The sequence below is a fragment of the Orycteropus afer genome, unplaced genomic scaffold, assembly GCF_000298275.1.
Source record: "Orycteropus afer afer isolate SDZICR_OR568_19922 unplaced genomic scaffold, OryAfe1.0 scaffold00217, whole genome shotgun sequence".
Taxonomy (NCBI): domain Eukaryota; kingdom Metazoa; phylum Chordata; class Mammalia; order Tubulidentata; family Orycteropodidae; genus Orycteropus; species Orycteropus afer.
Genome location: NW_006921804.1, coordinates 3,878,578 through 3,898,512, shown reverse-complemented (window position 1 = coordinate 3,898,512; position 19,935 = coordinate 3,878,578). Strand labels below are relative to the sequence as shown.

The following is a 19,935-nucleotide window of genomic DNA, read 5'->3' as shown; positions in this document are numbered from 1 at the left end:
GGTGGTGGTGGTGGTGTGGTGGTGGTGGTGGGCCAGTGCCCCAGGCAGCTGGGATTACATGGACCTCAGGGGCAGGGAATCCTGGGACTGTTTGCTGGGATGTACTAGAACCTAGATTCTCTTCCTCGTGAGGAATGGGAGGTGAGGGAGGCAGTGGGACTTTCCCTTCCCTGGAGTTCTCCAGAAAGAGCCCTGGTGGCACAGAGGTTAAGTGCTTGGCTCCTAACAGAAAGATCAACAATTTGAACCCCCAGCTGCTCTGTGGGAGAAAGATGTGGCAGTCTGCTTCCGTAAAGATTATAGCCTTGGAACCCCTGTGGAAACTCTGGCCTATAAGGTTACTATGTATTGGAATTGACTCAACGGCAATGGGTTTGGTTTGGTTAGAGCTCTCCAGGGATAGGAGAAGTGGTTGTCTGCAGGCCAGGATGACGTGGCCATCACCTCTCTACAAGTGTCATCCACTATTAAACAATAAATCCATAGATTAATTGTGTATTTCATACCGGAGTATTGTCTGAGATAAATAGGCTTTCTTCCTGCCTTCTGAGGGCTAAGGATGCAGCATGATACAGTGCTAGAGTGAGGGTTAGGCAGGGACCTTCAGATCAGAGCATGAACCCCTCCGTTCACAGAGAAGGCATATGAGGCTCTGCCAAGGCCTACGATATGCCCAAGTCCCCTCTGCAAGCCACGGGCAAGGCCAAGACTAGAACTTGGGTCTCCTGAGTCAACACAGACAGAGCTGTTTCCTCTATGCCAGGCTGCCTTCCGCTCTTAGAGGCATATTTTATATGAAACAACGAATCAAGGTAAAACTGTACATTTGTGTTCTTTCAACCCCACCCAGTTAACAGTGACTAAACTGAGACCAGACTAAATAGACACCAAGTGCAATGGATGGTAGAGGAGGAGCTTTGGGGAGATTTATTTTCGGGAGGCTGTACTGCCTGCTTTCCTACCCACCTCCCTCTATCCCTGGCTCTGTGATGGTTTATGATGCACTAGGAACTCAGGGGGAAGCCCTGGTCCAAAGGTTGGCTCTTCAAACCCACCCAGAAGCTCTGCAGGAGAAAAGATCTGACTATCTGCTCCCATAAAAATTATAGCCTAGAAAACCCTATGGTATGGCTCTACTTTGCCATATTAAATAACTGTGAGTTGAAAATTGATTCAATAGCACCTAATAACAGCAGCCTAGGGGTCAGTTGGTTTATTCTCAAATTGACTGGAAGGTAAACAGGAGCAAGAAGCCGTCTGCTCTTGCCCTGAAGGCTGCTGGGGTTGAAGGTGGGTGGGCACTGAGCTTGCGCTTAGAGGGTGCTCATGTCCCTCCACGTTCTAACCCAAGCCCTGTCTCCCGTAGGTCCTGCCTCCCTCTCTGTGTTTCAGACCTCTAGACACCTGTTCTTTCCGTAACTGCCGTATGGGATTCTTATTCCTTGATGCCTTTACACATTCCCTCTTTATGGAATGCTGTTCCCTTTGATTCCACTTGTCAAACTCATACTCATTTCTCAAGGGCTAATTCAAATCTCCTTTGGCCTGGGCCCCTCACCTTTAGAATGATTTAGCTTTTTTCTTGGCTCCCCCAGGGACATTTATTTCAGGGTGACCTATGTTATAAATAGTTTTAAGCTCTCTGTAGGGTGAAAGAAGATTCAAATACGGAAAAGGCTGAGAGGAGTGCCAGTACACAATAGGTGAGTAGTAACTACTTAAAAGCCTCTGGCCTTGTGCATAATGGGTGCTCAAAAAATTCCTGAATTCTTAAGAGAGGGACAGGCACAGACTGGCAATCCTGGCCCTAAACAGCTGAGCAGTTGCTCAAGGGCAGATATTAAGTTCTGTGTTTTTCGCTAAATGTCAGAGTGTGCTGCCCAGCCATGCTCCACCCCCATTCCTTTGCGCGCCATGCTCCCCATCCTCCTCACTCCAAGCCGTCTCCCAGGGCCTGCTGTATTAGGCCTGCCAAGCTAGGTAGACCGAGTGAGAACTGCTCCTGCCTATCTTGGGGGAGCAGGAAGAAGTGCTTGCGGGAGCATCCTCCTTTTCCCCTAGTGGGTCTCTTCTTTTTGGCTCTTCTCATTCAGTGGGGACATTTTGGGAGAGCCCTAGCAGAACAGAGAAACAGGGACGCATGGAAAAAACCAAAGTCAAACCCAGGGCTGATGACTTCGTGTCCATCAGGAGTCCAGCTGCAAGGAGGGGATGGGCCATGGCTGTGGAGGGCAGGGAAGATGATAGAGCACAGAGCTGTGAGGACTGGGTGGGTGCTTCCTGGCCTGGAAGACGCTCTCTGATGCTGTTTGTCCTGCAAAATCTACCCGCCACCCCACCCCTATTTCCCAGTGTCATCGTGCTCTGCCCACCCCTTCCACCTCCCTAGATGTGATAACTCAGAGAAACCTAGACTATATAGCTTCTCAGTTTTAAGTATGTATTTTTTCACTGTAAGAGTAATTCACATAGCTTGTAGAAAAATTCAAGGACTACAGAGAGATAAAATAGAAGACGAGAAATCACTTTTGGTCCCATCTTTTGGAGACGGGGACAGAGATACCAGGAGGGCACTTCTGTGAGTATCATGTATTCTGATGCTTGGGATGTGAACCCCAAGTATAATAGCCACTGACTCAGAGATTCGGGTCAGGAGGCAGTGGGGTGGGTGGGGAGGGGGCGGCACTGCCCACTCTGACCTTAGCGAGTATATCGTTATCTTTCCTCTCTGTGTATTTTATTGTGATTGTTCTGCAGAGAGTGGTTTTAAAAGCACAGTTAACACAGTGTGTCCCACAGGTTCTAGGAGAGAGATATTATGAAGGGCTTGTAACAGTCAATACTTGCCAATGAGTGATTTATAATTAATTATCCCCCATTAAAAAAAGAAAAATCCCAATGACTCACTTTTAGGGCTTCAGAGAACTGTTACTTAAGTTCCTTGGCATTAGAAGTGCTCGTTATGTTGCTTTCCACAGCTCTCTGCTTTTATGGAAGGGGAAAGAAGTCTTTTTATTTGGTACTTCTCTGAGCTGTCCACATGTTTTGGACCTTCTCAGCTAAGTCCAGAAACAGAACAGCTCCTGCTATTGTTCAGGCTATTCACTAAACATGGAAAGAGCTTCCATCTGAATTAGGGGTGAAGGAAGTGAAACATATTTTCTGGAATTGGCAAGGGCAGAAGCAGAGAAGAAAACTCCCTCTGGCTCCAAGACTCCTACTTTATTTTCTCAGCATCCCCCAGTTAGGACAAGCTGGCTCCTCAGATCTCCACTGTTAGGGCCTGCTCATGCACAACACTAGGGGGCAGCATTTAAACCATGGAGTCACCTACAAATGGTGCTCCTGGGAGTTTCCAATATAGAGGCCTCTTAGGTGCCCTACGTTAAAGAAGCATTTATTAAGCAGCTGTTGAGTTTATTAAAGGAGTCTCTGAGTGGGGCAAAGAGTTGAGTGCTTGGCTACTAACGAAAAGTTGGCAGTTTAAAACTCTACCCAGAGGAACCTCAGGAGGAAAGCCTGACAATCTATTTCCAAAAGGTCACAGCCATTGAAAACCCTATGGAATGCAGTTCTATTCTGAAGCACCTGGGGTTGCTATGAGTCAGAATTGATTTGATAGCAACTGATGGTGTTGGAGGAGATTATTAAGTACTTACTGCGTTCTCCAGTAAGTACTAGAGGAGCTCACAGTCTAATAGTTGGTGTTGGGAGTAGAGACCTGTTGTATACAGATAAGAACAGTGCCTTGTGAAAAGTGCCAGTGAAGGGATGAGCCATCTATGGACTTTGACCCCTACCTTGGACTTTCATGCAACTTGCACTTGTATGGGGTACTCCTAAGCTGTGAATTCTGATTTCTGCTCACCAGCTGATGGAGGGATGTTGCAAACATTGCACAAAGGGCCACCCACCAGTAGAAAGTCTTGTTCTGGAAGTGTCTCCATCTTTATTCCTACAGTGGTGACAATTTGTGCATGAACTTGATCACTGTGTTATGTGTTATAGTTACTTTACCAAATAGAAAATGGAAAAGTGAACATATTGATAATAGTGATTAGAAGTGTAGATGAGTGTTCTAAACTTAATCTCATTCAGACTCAGATGGAAATGATTATGTGAATTGAATGTGGCATGCTTTGTCCTCCATCAGGTGCTCATTGGACTTAACACATTGCACTGTGTGTTCAGTTATGAAGGAAAAAGATATGTGTGACGTGCATACACACAAAGGCCAGCAGTTCCACGTTTAAGGAGACTCTTGGGCAGGTGCACCAAGAATCACATACAGGAGAGTTGATAGACACACTTATTGATGTGGTAAAACACTGGAACTGAACCAAACCTCCCTCAACAGGAGAATGGTATATGTGCACAATGGAATATTACGTGGCAATGAAAATGAATGAACCAAAAAACAAAAACCAGTTGCTGTCCAGTCACTTCCAACTCATGGTACCCTGTGTGTGTCAGAGTAGAGCTGTGTTCCATAGGGTTTTCAGTGGCTGCTTTTTTGGAAGTGGATTGCCAGGGCTTTCCTCTGAGGCACGTCTGGGTGGACTCAGACCTCCAACCTTTCAGGTAGCAGCCTAGTGTGCTAACTCTCCACTACTCTGAGACTCTGAAGAACTACAGCTATGTGCAGATGAATCACAGAAATATAATAAATGAAGAAAGCATGTCACAGAAGATTACGTACAAACCGTTTTTATAAAGCTCAAAATTCAGGCAAAGTTAAGAAATATAGGGATACGTAGGTGGTTTACAAAGTAAAGGAATGATGAACGTACACTGTAGCACTGTGTAGGTGGGGAGGCCAGGGAATGGAAGCACAAAAGGAGCTTCAAAGACAATGATCGTGTAAGGTTTCAGGTTAGTGAAAGGTTTGGGATGTTTTATTATGGTTCATAACTTTGATGGTCATTGCATGCATTAATTTGTATGTATTGAATATTACGTAATAAATTTTAAAACAGTGTTTGAAATTCTGGATATATATTATCAAAGGTTATGTATGAAAGACATGCTGTAACTAGGGCTTTATGTGATTCTTCTAGTCCCTGGGTGGTGCAAATGGTTAGCACACTTGCACGTTCAAGGCCACCCAGAGGTGTCCTGGAAAAAAGGCCTGGTGCTCTCCTTCAGAAAAATCAGCCACGGAAAGCCCTTTAGAGCATGGTACCACTCTGACAGATGTGGGATTGTCAGAGTCAAGTCAATGGCAACTGGTTGTTTTATGACTCTCTTATGCACTCCAAGTATGTAACCCTCCTATTACTCTCTGTCAACTTCTAGGAACTGGGATTTTGCTGATATTAGGGGAGCACCTCTGGAGCTCTGGTGGCATAGTGCCCAAAGCATTTGACTGCTAACCAGAAGGCTGGTGGTTCAAACTCACTAGCCACTCCGCAGAAGGAAGATTGGACAATCTATTCCCATAGAGATACCACCTTGGAAGCCCAAGGAGGGGTCGCTATGAGTCGGAAATGATGCGCCGGCAGTGAGTTTAGTTTTATTTTAGGGGGACGACTACGTCCTCTGTCCCAGCTCTGCAGCAGTAAATGTGTCTTCTCTTGTCCCTGAGGACAGGGTCTCTCTGATGCCTGTGTTGTCCTCACCCTGAGCACACCAGTGCCTGGCTCCTGGTGTCTCTCTAAAGGTTTGTTGGATGCAGGACAGAGGAGGCCTTCCTTGCCCACTGTGGTGGAAAGTGAGGCTAAAAGGGGTCTAAGGAGCCTGCACAAACTCACCTGGAGTAACTTACCTGCTTAGGGAGATTCAGCTAGTTTTTTACCCAAAGTCTAAGGCTATAGTGGTAAAGAGAGAAACTGAAGGTGACTAGCTGTCACTCCGTTGGGGCTGCCCCTTATCTGCAACCTCAGGGTGGGGGATAATGGCTTCACTAAGGATGTGTCACCCAATGTGATAACTCATGGTGTCATGTCCCTGCAAGGACCTCTTCCCGCACCAGACCATACAGAATCCTTAGTCATGATTGTTACCGATTTTAACCATAGAATAAAATGTGGTATAGTTGTAAATTACTTAACTGTAATATTAGACTATAGGAACTAACAAGAAAATTGTCTTATGATATCTTTCTACATCGAATTACAACATTATTGCTGTGCTGTTATGTGCCATCGAGTTGGACCCGACTCATAGCGCCCCTCATTGGATTTCTGAGGCGGTATCACTACGGAAGTAGATTGCTCCATCTTCCTTCTGAGGAGTAACTGGTGGATTTGAACTTCCAGCCTTCTGGTTAGCAGTCAAGTGCCTTAGGCACTATGCTACCAGAGCTCCCACAACATTATTAGTTACATTATTATTAGTACCTGAACAGAAGCCGTTTTTGATTTTTCTCCTTCTTTTCCTTCCATTACTACTTCATTCTCAAAAACAGTTACTGATATAGATTCACAAATACTAATTACCATATTATTGTGTAACTAAAACACCGGAAAAATTGACAAAATCAACAGCTAAAAAACACCAGCAGCAATGAAAGCAATAGTGCATGCTTGTAGCAAATACAGACAGAACCACGGAATTTGAGGCCTCACTGTGATTGGGTGATAATGACAGCTCTTACATGAGTATGTTGCCAACCAACAACTCACTGCCATCAAGTTGATTCTGACTCATAGCAACCTCCACTGGGTTTCGAAGGTGGTGCCTCTTTACAGAAGTAGATTGCCCCATCTTCTATCCATGGAGTGGCTGTTGGGTTTGAACCACTGACCTTCTGGTTAGCAGCCAAATACCTTACTTACTGTGCCACCAGAGCTCCTTTAGGAGCACATTAGAAGGTTTAAAAAGGAAGTTGGCACAGAGTTTTAGCCTTGTAAGTATGTTGATATGTGTAAGCTGGGCCTATGGAAAATGCTTTTGCTGTTATAACTAACCACAGGGATATTTTTAACAAAAAATCATTTCTGCTGGATGGTGATTTTGGTGTCACCTCCTCTGACAGTGTCACCTGGTGTGAACCTTTCACACTCTCCCCAGTGATGCCACTAGGAGGGGATGCCAGGGTAGTGGGCCCTAACATCAAGTGGTCAAGTGAGAAAGATGCTAAAGGGAGACTCTGGCAGGCAGGGCCTGATGCGGAGTGGGAGATATCTCTGCTGTTTGATGCCTGTGTCCCTGGTCCTCAGTGTGGCCAAAGGCCAGTCTGGACACCCAGCCCTTCAGCTTTGAGAAAGGTATAGTTTGGGAGTGTTGTCACCTTAGTCCCTCCTCTCTGATGGCTGCCTTGGATGGGGTGGGAGGGAAGACTGTCTTAGTTATCTGGTGCTGCTAAAACCGAAATACCACAAGTGAATGGCTTTGACAAACAGACATTTATTCTCTCACAGTTTAGGAGGTTAGAAGTCTGAAGTCAGGTCTCCAGCTCTAGGAGAAGGCTTTCTCTGTGTGTCGGCTCTAGGAGAAGGTCCTTATCTCCTTCAACATTTGCGGGCCTGGTGTTCCTTGAAGACCTCCATATGTCTTGATATCAGTCTTCCCCTGGGTCTAGCATGCCCTCAGTGCAGGGACCCTGGGTCCAAAGGATAGACTGCACTCCCAGCTCTTCTTTCTTGATGGTGCTGAGGTCCCTTCTGTGCTGGCTTCTCTTTCTATTTATCTCTTGTAAGATAAAAGGTGATGCAGGATACACCCCAGGTGAACTCTACTTGAGAACAGGGCTGTGACCTTAGTAAGGATGTCACATCCCACCCTAAACCGCTTACAATAGATTGGCTGATCACATCATGGGAGATGATTACATCATTACACAACTGCCAGATCACATCATTATATAGCTGCCAAACCACTTAGAAGTATGACACAGCCACCAAGTTGACACATATTTTTTGGGGGACACAATTCAATCTGTGACAAGGACAATCTGCCAAGTATGAGATAAGAACTCTTTCTCCTGAAGAAGAAGGCTTGAGGGAGACACTTTTTCTCAACTTCTGGTCCCAGGAGCACAGGCAGGAGGCTGAGGTCAGGGCTCAGACAGCTGCTGGGCCTTTTTGAAATCTTTGGCCAGATTTCTTACTGCTGCTTTATAATGAACAGTGTATACATTTGATTTGAAAGGACCAAGTGCATTTAACATGAAAATTGGCTATATTCCTTCAGCTGGTTTCCTCAGCTGGTATGGTGCAGTTAATTACTTGGTATGGCTTTTCTAGGAGCTCTGGTGGTGTAGTGCCTAAGGCATTTGACTGCTCACCAAAAGGCTGGTGGTTCAAACGCACCAGCCACTCCTCAGAAGGAAGATGGGGCAATCTACTTCATAGAAATACTACCTCCGAAACCCAAGGTGGGGTCACTATGAGTCAGGACTGACTTTACAGCAGTGAGTGTGGTTTTTTTTATTGTTGGTTTTCTAGCCAGTCTTTAACTCCTGGGAGCTCTGGTAGCATAGTGCCTAAGGCACTTGACTGCTAACCAGAAGGCTGGCGGTTCAAACCCACCAGCCACTCCTCAGAAGGAAGGTTGGGCAATCTACTTCCGTAGTGATAGTGCCTCGGAAACCGAAGGAGGGGTCGCTATGAGTTGGGTCCGACTCGACAGCACATAACAACAACAACAACAACAACTTTAACTCCTACCAGATTGCTGGGTGGGACCATGCAAATAAGGTATGTAGAACTCTGATGTTGGGATTGGTTAGTTTTGTCACTCTGCCAGGGTTAAAATGAGCCATCCTAGAGCAGCGAGGGGATCTTACTGCCATCAAGAGAGGAGAGCTGGAGGTGAAGTGGAGCACATCTTTGGACCCAAGATCCCTGGACTGGACCTCCTTGACAGAGACGCCCAGCAGAGAGATGCCTGGTACAGAGGCACTGACAGTGGAACCAAGAGACACGAAACAGAGTGGTGAGGCTTTCTGGCCCACAGAGTAAGAAAGCTGAGTGCCCTTGGGTGCACCCATTCGCAGAGCTAAAAGAGCTTTGTAACATTTGCCTGAGCAGGGAAGAGGCCAGGCCGAGAGGCCAGAGCTCATAGAGGCTTGCCTGAGGGCATAGCAGAGGGGAGACTGTCCCGATTGAAGAATTGTATTCTGAGCCTGACTTATAGCCTGTTACTTCCCTAAAACCCCATAATCGTGAGTATTGTCTTTGAGTTCTATGTGGCCATTGCAATGGATTAACTGAACCCAGCAGAGAAGTAGTGAGTGCCGGGGGAGGGAGAGCTGGTGTCAGAATTGGCAAAAACGTTGAAGGGTGCTGACATGTCTGGCCTCATAGGAATAAGCCTTGGGCTGCTGATGGTGATTCTGCCTCCCTCTTGTGAAGTTAGAGGAGGTCAGAAGATGCCGATCTCATGCCCTTTTTGCAGCTGGCCAGACTGATGTAATTAATTGATTAATAAACTAGTCCAAGGTGGCTGGACTAATTTGTTTCTTGTTGTTGCCGCCGTCCATTGATTCCTACTCATGGCGACCCCATGTGTGCAGAGCAGAGCTGCTTCATCGAGTCATCAAGGCTTTGGCCTTTCAGAACCAGATCGCTAAGGCTTTCTTCTGAGGTGCCTCTTTATTTTATTTTTGAAGATTTTTATTGTGATTTGGGTGAGTTTACAGAGCACATTCATTTTCTATACAGTAGTTCATACCCATTTTGTTTCATGACATTGACTATAATTCCCCACAGTGTGAAAACTCTCTTCCCACTTCCTCCCAATAGTTACCTCTTCCCTGTGTCCTTCTCTCCCATGCACTTCTGCCCCCCGCCCCCCAGATGTCTCCCTGTGCAAACACTGCCCTTCTGTTCTCCCATGATTGATCACTCCAAGGAATGTATCTACCTGATGTAAATGTTCACCCCATATGTCTGTCTATTGTTTGACTGGAAGCCACAGGAGTGAGTTCAATTCCAGACCTGAAGGGTAACTAGGAGCCATAGATTTAGGGGTCTCACCAGGCTCTATCAGACCAGCATGATTTTTTTCATGATTTTGAGTTTAGTTCCACATTGTTTTTGCACTCTATCCAGAATCTCCTGCACCAATCCCCTGCCGAGTGGTTGACAGTGGTAGCCAGGCACTGTCTAGTTCTTCTGGTCTCATAGTCATATAGGTTAAGGATCACATGGTCTACCAGTCTCTTGGACTAACTGTTTCTATGGTTCTTTGGTTTTCTTCATTCTTCTTTGCTCTGAATGAGGAGAGAACCATTGCCTTCAGGTGGCTGCTTGCAAGCTTTTAAGACCCCAGTTGCTACTCACCAAAGTAGGATGTAGAACAATGTTTTTGTTGTTGAAAGACCTAATCCAGTTGAAAGACCGAGGCCAGGTCCAACTACTTGCTCCATCTGGGTAGCTGGCTGTGGCCAAGAAGCCACCACAGCCTTGTCCCTTGTCAGCTTTACTATATTGAGGTGCCTCTTTATTTCTTAGAATCTTTATGTCCTTATATTTTAGACTTGTGCTGAAAAAGAAAACAAAAAACTGTTTATCTGCTCCTTTAATTTCCTTTCCCTTGAGTAGCATACATACAATGTTTCCAGGGGGCGGGGAGAGCATTTGTTCTTTTTTATCTTCCAATTTTGTCCCTAGTATAAAAATACCATTGTCCCAATGGTTGAGTAGGTAGTTCTAGAGTATTTCAGGGAGCATTGAAGATGGAGTTGGAAGACCTATCATGCATCCCAGCTCTGCAGCTGGCGTGGTGATCTTGGGCAAGCCTGTGCCTTTGTGTCTCAGTTACCATGTATGTAGTGCACCATCCATCCTTCCACGAAGACTTTGTGATTCTGAGACTTCCTGTGTACTCGTGTATCTGCTGGTCAGTCCCTCCTGGTACCTGGAGTTCATTCACATGTGGATTCCGTCATTCATACATTCATCAAGTACTTGTGGGCCACTGCAGTATGCTAGGCAACGTTCTCCCCTACTCATGGCCACTGAGTCAAATCTGACTCATAGTGACCCCTCCTTGGGTTTTCAAGGCAGTATCTCTACAGAAGTAGATAGCCCAGTCTTCCTTCCGAGGAGTGGCTGGTGGGTATGAACCGCCAGCCTTCTGGTTAGCAGTCAAATGCCTTAGACTCTATGCCACCAGAGCTCCCAGGCAATGTTCTGTTGTTGTTGTTATGTGCCATTGAGTCAGACCCAACTCATAGCGACCCCTCCTTGGGTTTCCGAGGTGGTATCATTACAGAAATAGATTGCCCAACCTTCCTTCCGAGGAGTGGCTGATGGGTTTGAACTGCCAGCCTTCTGGTTAGCAGTCAAGTGTTTTAGGCACTATGCTACCAGAGCTCCTAGGTAATGTTCTAGGCACTGGAATGTAACAGAGAACAAAACAAAGTGCTATTCTGACAGTGTGTAGAGTCTTGTGGGGAAGACAGATATGGGATTGGTAATTATTTAGCAATGTGGGATGAGTGACATGATGGGGAAAGTAGAATTTAATGAGGACCTAATCCAGTTGAAAGACCTCTAATGGCATAGTGCCTAAGGCACTTGACTGATGTAAATGGTATTTGATTGCTAACCAGAAAGGTGGCAGTTAAAACCCACCAGCCACTCCTCGGAAGGAAGACTGGGCAATCTACTTCCGTAGAGGTACTGCGTCAGAAACCCAAGGAGGGATCACTATGAGTCAGGTTTGACTCAGTGGCAGTGAGTTTGGTTTTTCTGGTTTGAGTAATCCAGTTGAAGGGACAGGGAAGGCTTTGCAGAAGAGATCCTTAGGCTGAGACCTGAAATAGGAGTTAGTATAGGAGTGGGTAGAAGAAGAAAGAGAGTGAAATCTTGTTGGGGAGGGCTCCTTTTAAGATGGACTGGGGAGAGATGAAGCTATGAATGTCTGCAAGGCCTGGTGGGCCACACAGGACAATTTGGACTTTATCCTGTAGATAGTGGCAGGCCCTGAAGGATTTTCTAATCAAGGGAGTAGGGTGGCCTGATCATTACTTCAGAAGCCGCATTCAGGGTGGAAAGGGCCAGATTGGGACGGGAGGCCATTGGGAAGCTGTTGTCATAATCCAGGCAGAGGTGACAGTAGCCTGGACCAGAGTAGTGCCTGTGGGGGTGGGAAACTTTGGAGGGACTTGAGAGATGTTTAATCCGTGGCCTGTTGTGGCTTCAGAAATGAGTAAGCCCAGTTACTATGGGCTTACAGAGTATTTCCTCCTATTCCTAGAGGTGACAAGTGATATGCTGACCAGCCTGCCGGGGCCCAATGTTACCCTGACCTGCCCAGGTGTGGAACCAGGAGACAATGCCACCGTTCACTGGTTGCTCAGGAATCAGGTTATTGGTTCAGACCACAGCAGATGGACCAACATGGGGAGGAAGCTGCTTCTGAAGTCAGTGCAGCTAAGTGACTCTGGAAACTATTCCTGCTACCGGGATGGCAGCCCAGCTGGGACCGTGCCCCTGCTGGTGGAGGGTGAGTGGTATCCTGGGAGACAGCTTCTGGGCAGCTTTGTGCATTCCAGAGAGATTCCTTGCCTGACCCTTTACACTCCTTTTATTTCCCTGACCCAAGGATTTCAGGGAAAGGCCTACTGAACGTCTGCCAGCAAGTTGCTTGTGGAGACGCCTGCAGGGTGGAGGCTTCTGGCCAGTGGGGAATGAATGCCATGGCTGGCCTTCTTGTGCCTGTGTGTTAGAGTTTATGATGGGTGGGTTAATACATTGAGTCCCAGAGCCAGATGGCCTGGGCTTGAATCTTCCCTGACGTTCAGCTTAACTTTTCTATCCCTCAGTTTCTTCTTTGGTGAAAAAAGGGTAATGTTACTACTTTACCTCAGAATTGCTGCAAAGATTAAATGAATGTGTGGATGTGTGTTTGTGTGTGTGACACGTGTATCATGCTTAAAACTCTATGCAGCGTTTGCTGAGCTCTCAGGTTAACTCTTCTTATTTTTAGAACCAAGAAGTTCTTAGCTCTCTCACGTCTTGATGAAGGGGCAGGAGGAAGAAAGAATTTATAGAGGCAGATGCCTTGTGTGCTAAGCCCTGTGCACTTTCTTACTTGGTATCTCATGTAATTCTCTCAGTGACCTATGAGGGAAAGCAGTGTATTCTTTGTAAATTTTATAGATAAGGAAACTGAAAGAGAGATTGAAACTTATTCAAGGCCACACAGCCAGATCTGTGTGACTCCAGAGCCCTAGTTCTTTTCAGTCAGTCATGCCCTGTCCCTTTTAGGTAAGTTAGCAGCCAGGGTGCCTCCTTTCCTTTGTCTTGCATCCCAATTCTCAACCTGGAATGAAGGCTTGGTTGAACTGTCACTTCGAGCCACAATTAGAGTGGCATGTGCTGAGTTTGGGCAAGGTGTCCTGAGTCATGGCTGGCTCTGGTAGGTTGGGGGTTGAGCCAAGCGCCCCCTTAGAAGAGAGGCCAACACTGCTGGTCTGACCTGAGGTGCATGCCTGGGAAAGCCCTGTCTGCCTCCTCAGGCCTGCTGTGCTCTTCTCTGTTTCAGTTCCTCCTGAGGTGTCCCAGCTCTCCTGCTTCCAGAAGAGCCCTATCAGCAGTGTTTGGTGTGAATGGAGTCCTCACAGCACCCCCTCCCCCACGACCAAGGCCATGTTGGTGGTGAGGAAGTTGTAAGTGTCTTGGGCTGGGCTTTGTTTGTGTTTCTGTCTCCTCCTTACTCAGGCCCCCAGAGTGGGGTGGCTGGCCAGAGATTCCAAAATTTTATCTATAGAGAGTCATTCTTTGATACTAAGAGGAGGGAATGAGAGAGGGGATTGAGACTTACATAGTCATGCTTATCCTGTGCTGGGCACTATGCCAGCAACTTGGCCTCATCAACTCATTTGAACTATCACAATAGTCCTGGGAAGTAGATATTGTTTTTCTCATTTAACAGAAAGGGAAACAGCTTTAGAAGAGAGATTCATTAACTTGTCAAAGATCATCTAGCTAGTAAGTGGCTCTGCTGGGAATCAAACCCCAGTCTGATATCATTCAAAGTCCAGAGGTTTTGGGTGTTGCTCTGAAGACAATGCAAACCACCCTGGGAGGGGCAGTATAGCCAGCCCATTATCAGTGTCCAGGCTATTTCCATTGTAAAGACTGGAGAAGAAGTGGTGATGGGGTCAGGGGAACGGAGCTGGGGGCCATGGGGCGGGAAGTCATGCCTGCCTTGGTGTCCCTGGGCCTTCAGAGCATCTCTACCAAGCCTGCTAAGTGGAGAGACCTGGGATGGGTGTAAGTGTAGATGTAGAGGAGGTGGAAGATGCTGAAAACAAATATACCCCTCCAGTTTTGCCTGTCTTCTCCAAAAGCCTAGGTCCCCTTGGTTCAGATGCTTATAATGGAGTATGGGCTGTCAGTCATCAGAGTATCAAAATCAGAGCAGTGACTTCAACTGGGTGGTTTGACTTCCACTTGTGTTTGTCCCTAGAGAATCTCTAGGTTGCCTGGTAGTAATGTTTATATCCTGGCCCCATGCAGAAATATAAAAGTTACCTATCTGCCATTGGAACTGTTAGCTTGCACCCCAAGTAAGGAAGACTGGAAGTTACAACACGAAGCTGGGTGTGCGTGTAAGTTATCTGGGACTTGGAAGGCATTTTTTCCTAGGCAGGATGTTCCACACAGTGCCTGGCAGCTTCCCAGACCAGCCCACAGAAAGCTTACTCAGTGGACACCTCAGCTAGAACACCCTAATCCCCTGACAACTGTTGACAGTGAGAACAGGAAAGAACAAGGTGTTTAGCTCACACCTTCCTGCGGCCCAGCCTCAGTGCCTGCAGCAGCCTCAGGCACCTGCAGCTTCTCTGTCCTCCCAGGCTTCAGGTCTGCTACTAACAGTGGCTACTGAGGCCTTTGAACTAAGGAAGGGGAAGTCGGAGTGACTGTGAGAGCCTCAGGGACTCTAGAATACACTCAGGCCCTACCCAGCCTGGGCTAAAAAAGAAAACCAAACCAGATTCACTGTCAAGTAGATTCTGACTCATAGCCATTGGATTTCTAAGGTTGTGAATCTTTATGGAAGTGGATTACTCCATTTTCTTCTGCAGAGCAGCTGGTGGGTTTGAACTGCTGACCTTCTGGTTAGCAGCCCAATGCCTTATCCACTATGCCACCAGGACTCCTTCCAGTTGGGACTGCTGGGGGTGTATTCTGCTTTTTCTCTTGGTGTGTGCACACATCCACACTGCTTTTCCCTCATTCATTCAATAAGCATTCGGTCCCGTGGCCCAGGCACATGCTGGGACCTTGGGAGAGGCATGAGAGGCTAAGACTTGGGGGGGGGGCACCCCTATAAGCTGGCTGATGCCCCCATCTTCTCAGTGTTAGGTGGGATGGAAGCCTGGGTGGTACTCAATGGAGGGAAGAGGGAGGATTGAGGCAGGTTTCACTGAAGGAGAGAGTTCCTTCCATGTACTGGACTCAGACCTGGCTCAGAGTTTGAGTCAGAGGTTGGTGACTCACCCCAGTGGCAGGGTGGGTAGCTGCGGAGGCCTCACATGTCTGTGTCAGAGGCGTATCTAGGGTATGGCAGGGATGGTACATGCCCTGGGCACCACTTGAAGGGGACGTCAGTGAGCAGTTTCCATGGCCGGCTGTGAGAGGTCATTCAGCAAGTTAAAACTAATTGCCATAGGCGATGTTTCCTGTAGATATGCCGTCTATACAAGTCACAGGTAAGTGAATCTCAGGCATCTTGCTCACCTATGTCTTAAGTCTCCCAGAATCCTTTCTTGGGCTCACCTGCCGGAAATGCTCTCTCCTCCCTGCCAACCCCTCTAGCACTTTGTGGTTTTGGAATGCCGTTTTCTACCAGCTATTGCCATCATCTGAGGATGGGGCTCTTTGTTAGTGTCTTGAGGCTTGGGTGGGGCCTTGATTCATTTCTGACTCCTCACCTCCAAGCCAAGAACACAGGACCTGGCACTGTGCTAGAACTCATCAAACATCTCATGCTGAAGTGATTGGCTAAGCCCTCAGGTTTAGTACCTTTGACCCCTCTGTGCTAGGTGCTAAACTAGATGTGTCACAACATTTCTTAATCCTACCAAAAACCCTCTGTGGCGGGTACTATTAATATTCCCATTTTCAAGTGAGAAAATAGAGGTTCAAAGAAGGAGTATAATTTACTCAAGAGGAGCGCAAGAGCAGGAAACGCGGAGCTGAGGTACAAAGCCTGGTGATAGACTTCACAGCCTGACTTCAGACTCTTGGTTTTGACCTTCTCTACCCTCTTGAATCGGAAGGAAGGTTGGGCAATCCTACTTCCGTAGTGATACTGCCTCGGAAACCCAAGGAGGGGTCGCTATGAGTCGGGGCCGACTCGACGGCACATAACAACAACAACAACAACAACCCTCTTGAATAAATGCAGAGACTAATATTCCAACCCTGCCCTTATTTTGTGTCCAGCAGTCAGAAAAAATTGGAAGACTTCCAGGAGCCATGCCAGTATTCCCAGGAATGGCAGAAGTTCTCCTGCCAGTTGAAGGTTCCAGAGGGAGACGGTTCTTTGTACATGGTGTCCCTGTGCGTTGCCAACAGTGTCGGCAGGAATTTCAGCAGAATCCAAACATTTAAGGGTTTAAGTATCCGTAAGTGAGCTTTTCCAGACCTCCCACACTCTAGCTTCTTTTTAAAATTTAATATTAGTCCTTGGGTGGTACAGATGGTTAAGCACTCTACTTGTAACTGAAAGATTGGTGGTTTGAACCCACCCAGAGGCACCTTGGAGGAAAGGTCTGGCATTCTGCTTCCGAAAGGTCACAGCCATTGGGAACCCTGGGGAGCACAGTTCTACTCGGACACACATGGGGTCGTGACGCATCTCATAGACTCGACAGCAACTGGAGACTGGGTAGACTTCTTGAAGGGCAAAAGAGAGGGCCAGTGGAGGCTGTCAGAATAGCATGGTGGAGGCTTCTGACCTTCTCTAACTTCACAAAGGCTGAGAAGGATCATTATCAGCAAGCTGAGGTCAGACAAGCCCTTCAACCATTTCACCAATTCTGACTCCAACTGCCCCTTGCACAGTACTCTCTACTTCTCTGCTGAGTTCGATACATTGCAGTGGCCACACAGAACTCACAATACTTACAATTATGGGGTTTATTAGGGAAGTAACAGGTTATAATTCAGGATCAGAAACAACTCAGGATACAGTTCTTCAGTCAGGGTAACCTCTTCTCAGAAGTGCCTATAGGCACACCCTCTCCGGCTCTCTGGCCCTTGGCCCCATAGTCCCTTAGCTTCTGCCTTGCTCCGGCAAGTTGCACAGCTCTTTTGGTTCTGTGGATAAGTGCTCAGAGACACTCCACTCTGCCAGTAGCCTCAGCACAAAGGCACTCAGCTCTAGCTCCCTGGGTTAGCTAACCATAGCTCCACCAAGTGCCTAGAGGCACTCCTCTCTACCAGCAAACCGACTGTCTGAATGCACTCAGCTTTCTCACTCTGTGGGCCAGGAAGGCCCACTGTCCCATCTCCTGCTGGTCTCCTAGTTCTGCTCCTTTGCTGCAGCTGCTGCTTGACATTTCTTGCCTTCTCTCCAGTGTCACAGCTCTCTATCTCCTGGATCTTGGGAAGTTCCCAGTGCAGGGACCCCAGGTCCAAAGGGCGCACTCTTCTCCTGTCTCTTCTTGGTGATAGTCAGCCCCCCCCCATTCCACCTCTGGAATGGCTCATTTTAAGCCTAGTGCAAAAGTGACCAATCCCCACATTCCAGTTCTGTACGACTTATTTGCATGGTGCCACCCCCACAAGAGTGCCATGCAAGCTATCTAATCCCCTTGGTTGAACTACAAAACACCTCATATTTGCATAGTCCCACCTAGTCATCTGATGGGAGTCACAAAGACCATGGCTAGAAGGGCTATGAGAAGCAATTCACTGCACCAGAAGGGGTTTGGTGAGTTGGTGCTTTGGGGCTATATTTGGCCATAGCTCTAACTGTGGTGCGCAAGGGCCCGGCAGAGATGTGCGTGATGTTCCTGGGAAAGTGGGCTTGTGGCAGGAGTCGGGGTGGGGGGCTGGCAGAGTCTCTGGTCTCTCCTCTGTTCCATATTTGCTGCTGCATAGGACTCATGGTCTCTTTTCCTACAGTGCAGCCTGACCCGCCCGTCAACATCACAGTCACCACCGTGGTCAGAAAACCCCACCGGCTCAGTGTCACCTGGCATGCTCCCCCTTCCTGGAACTCTAACTACTACCAGTTACAGTTTGAGCTCCGATATCGGGCAGAAGTGTCAAAGACATTCACAACGGAGATCGTAAGTTGACCTTTCACTTCTGTACCAAAAACTGCCCCTTGGTGCTCCAGAGTAGTAGAAAGGTACTATTGTGTTGTTGTTATTATGTGCCATCGAGTCGGACCTGACTCATAGCAACCCCTCCTTGGGTTTCCGAGGCAGTATCACTATGGAATTAGATTGCCCAACCTTCCTTCCGAGGAGTGGCTGGTGGGTTTGAACCGCCAGCCTTCTGGTTAGCAGTCAAGTGCCTTAGACACTATGCTGCCAGAGCTCCCAGAAAGGGTACTAGGAAGGAAAAATGAGCTCTAGATTCTGCTTTGCAACTTACTACCTGCATGGCCTTGGATAAATCTCTTTCTGAGCCTCAGTTGCTTTCTTTATAAATGGGAACAATAATGCCAGGCTGATCTCTTCACAGACCTTTGTGATAGAGGGTTTAGGCATTTGTTTATGTGTTCATTTGGAGAGAATCCATATACTATAGAGTTGAGTTGGCTGTAATCTTTATGGAAGCTGCTCACCAGGCCTGGAACTTCTGTGGTACCACTGGGTGGGTTCAAACTGCAACCTTTGGGTTACTAGTCAAGTGCAGACTGTCTGTGCCACCCAGGGACCGATGTGACTAGGAAGAAATTTGGAAGTGGATGTAAAGAGGGTGGTTGTTGATAAAGGATATGAGATTCTGGGAGTTTATAATGGCGGTAGGGTGGGGCAGTGACTTATAGCTCAGTTTATGGAGGCCCTGAGGGCAACCTCATCTTACTCTGAGCCTCCAGGGTGGTGTGAGTCTTTGGGGCATCTCTGCTTAGCTCCTTTACCCACTGGAGCAGTTGAAGACAGAAGGGTGGCCAAGGGCATTCTATTCCTGTGGAGGCCTAACCAGCACCACCCAGGCCCCCACCCCAAGGTCACTGTGCCTCTCGCCTTCAGGTCAAGGAGTACCAGAACCGCTTTGTCATCTACGATGCCTGGAGGGGCATGAGGCATGTGGTCCAGATTCGGGCTCAGGAGGAGTTTGGGCACGGCTTGTGGAGCGAGTGGAGCCAGGAGGTCACAGGCACCCCTTGGATAGGTACTGTGGTGGAGGCGGCGGGACAAGGAGATGTTTCAGTTCTGTTACTATATCAATTACTAGTGTTATGTAAATGTAACTGGTCACCCCAAAACTAGTGGCTTAAAACACCATTTATATGGCTCGAAATTCTGAAAATAAATCAGCTAGGCAATTCTTCTGCTGATCTTGCCTAAATCGTTAGTGCAGTGGCAATCAGGTCTGATTAGCCCAAGATGGCCTCACTTACATCTGAGTGCCGGTGCTGGCTGGTGGCTGGGACCCTTGGTTCTCCCTGAAGCCTCAGTTCCAATAGGCTAGCCCATACTCAGCAGGTGGGAAATTCAACTCCACAGGTTGATGGGATGAGTTGTAAAGAATCTGTGACCATAATAATTAATCCTGCCATAATTACTGATGCTTTTTATTTTCAAAAAGATGTTAAATGTAATCATAATTCCCTTTTGGGATTATTGAAATCAGCATATTTGTTATAGAACATGAAAACTTTTAGGGAAATAGGAAGATAATCATTATCACCAGTATTCTTACCACATTGAGAATTTTTTTTATCATATTTCTTTCAGTTTTCTAGGTATATTAGTATATGTGTATATAACATAGAGACCACATCCTATATTAGGAGCTCTGGTGGCATAGTGCCTAAAGTACTTGACTGCTAACCAGAAGGCTGGTGGTTCAA

The 19,935-nt window shown here is 47.2% G+C and overlaps 1 protein-coding gene across 1 annotated transcript in view; it reads left to right on the top strand.

The window, feature by feature from the left end:
• IL6R (interleukin 6 receptor) overlaps positions 1 to 19,935 on the top strand; it is a 91,350-nt gene that overhangs the window by 17,162 nt on the left and 54,253 nt on the right. Inside the window, exons 2-6 of the mRNA XM_042782007.1 lie at positions 12,148 to 12,396; positions 13,438 to 13,561; positions 16,347 to 16,528; positions 18,033 to 18,199; positions 19,112 to 19,253. Of these exons, the coding sequence (XP_042637941.1) occupies positions 12,148 to 12,396; positions 13,438 to 13,561; positions 16,347 to 16,528; positions 18,033 to 18,199; positions 19,112 to 19,253 (864 nt within the window). The remainder of the gene's footprint in view (positions 1 to 12,147; positions 12,397 to 13,437; positions 13,562 to 16,346; positions 16,529 to 18,032; positions 18,200 to 19,111; positions 19,254 to 19,935) is intronic.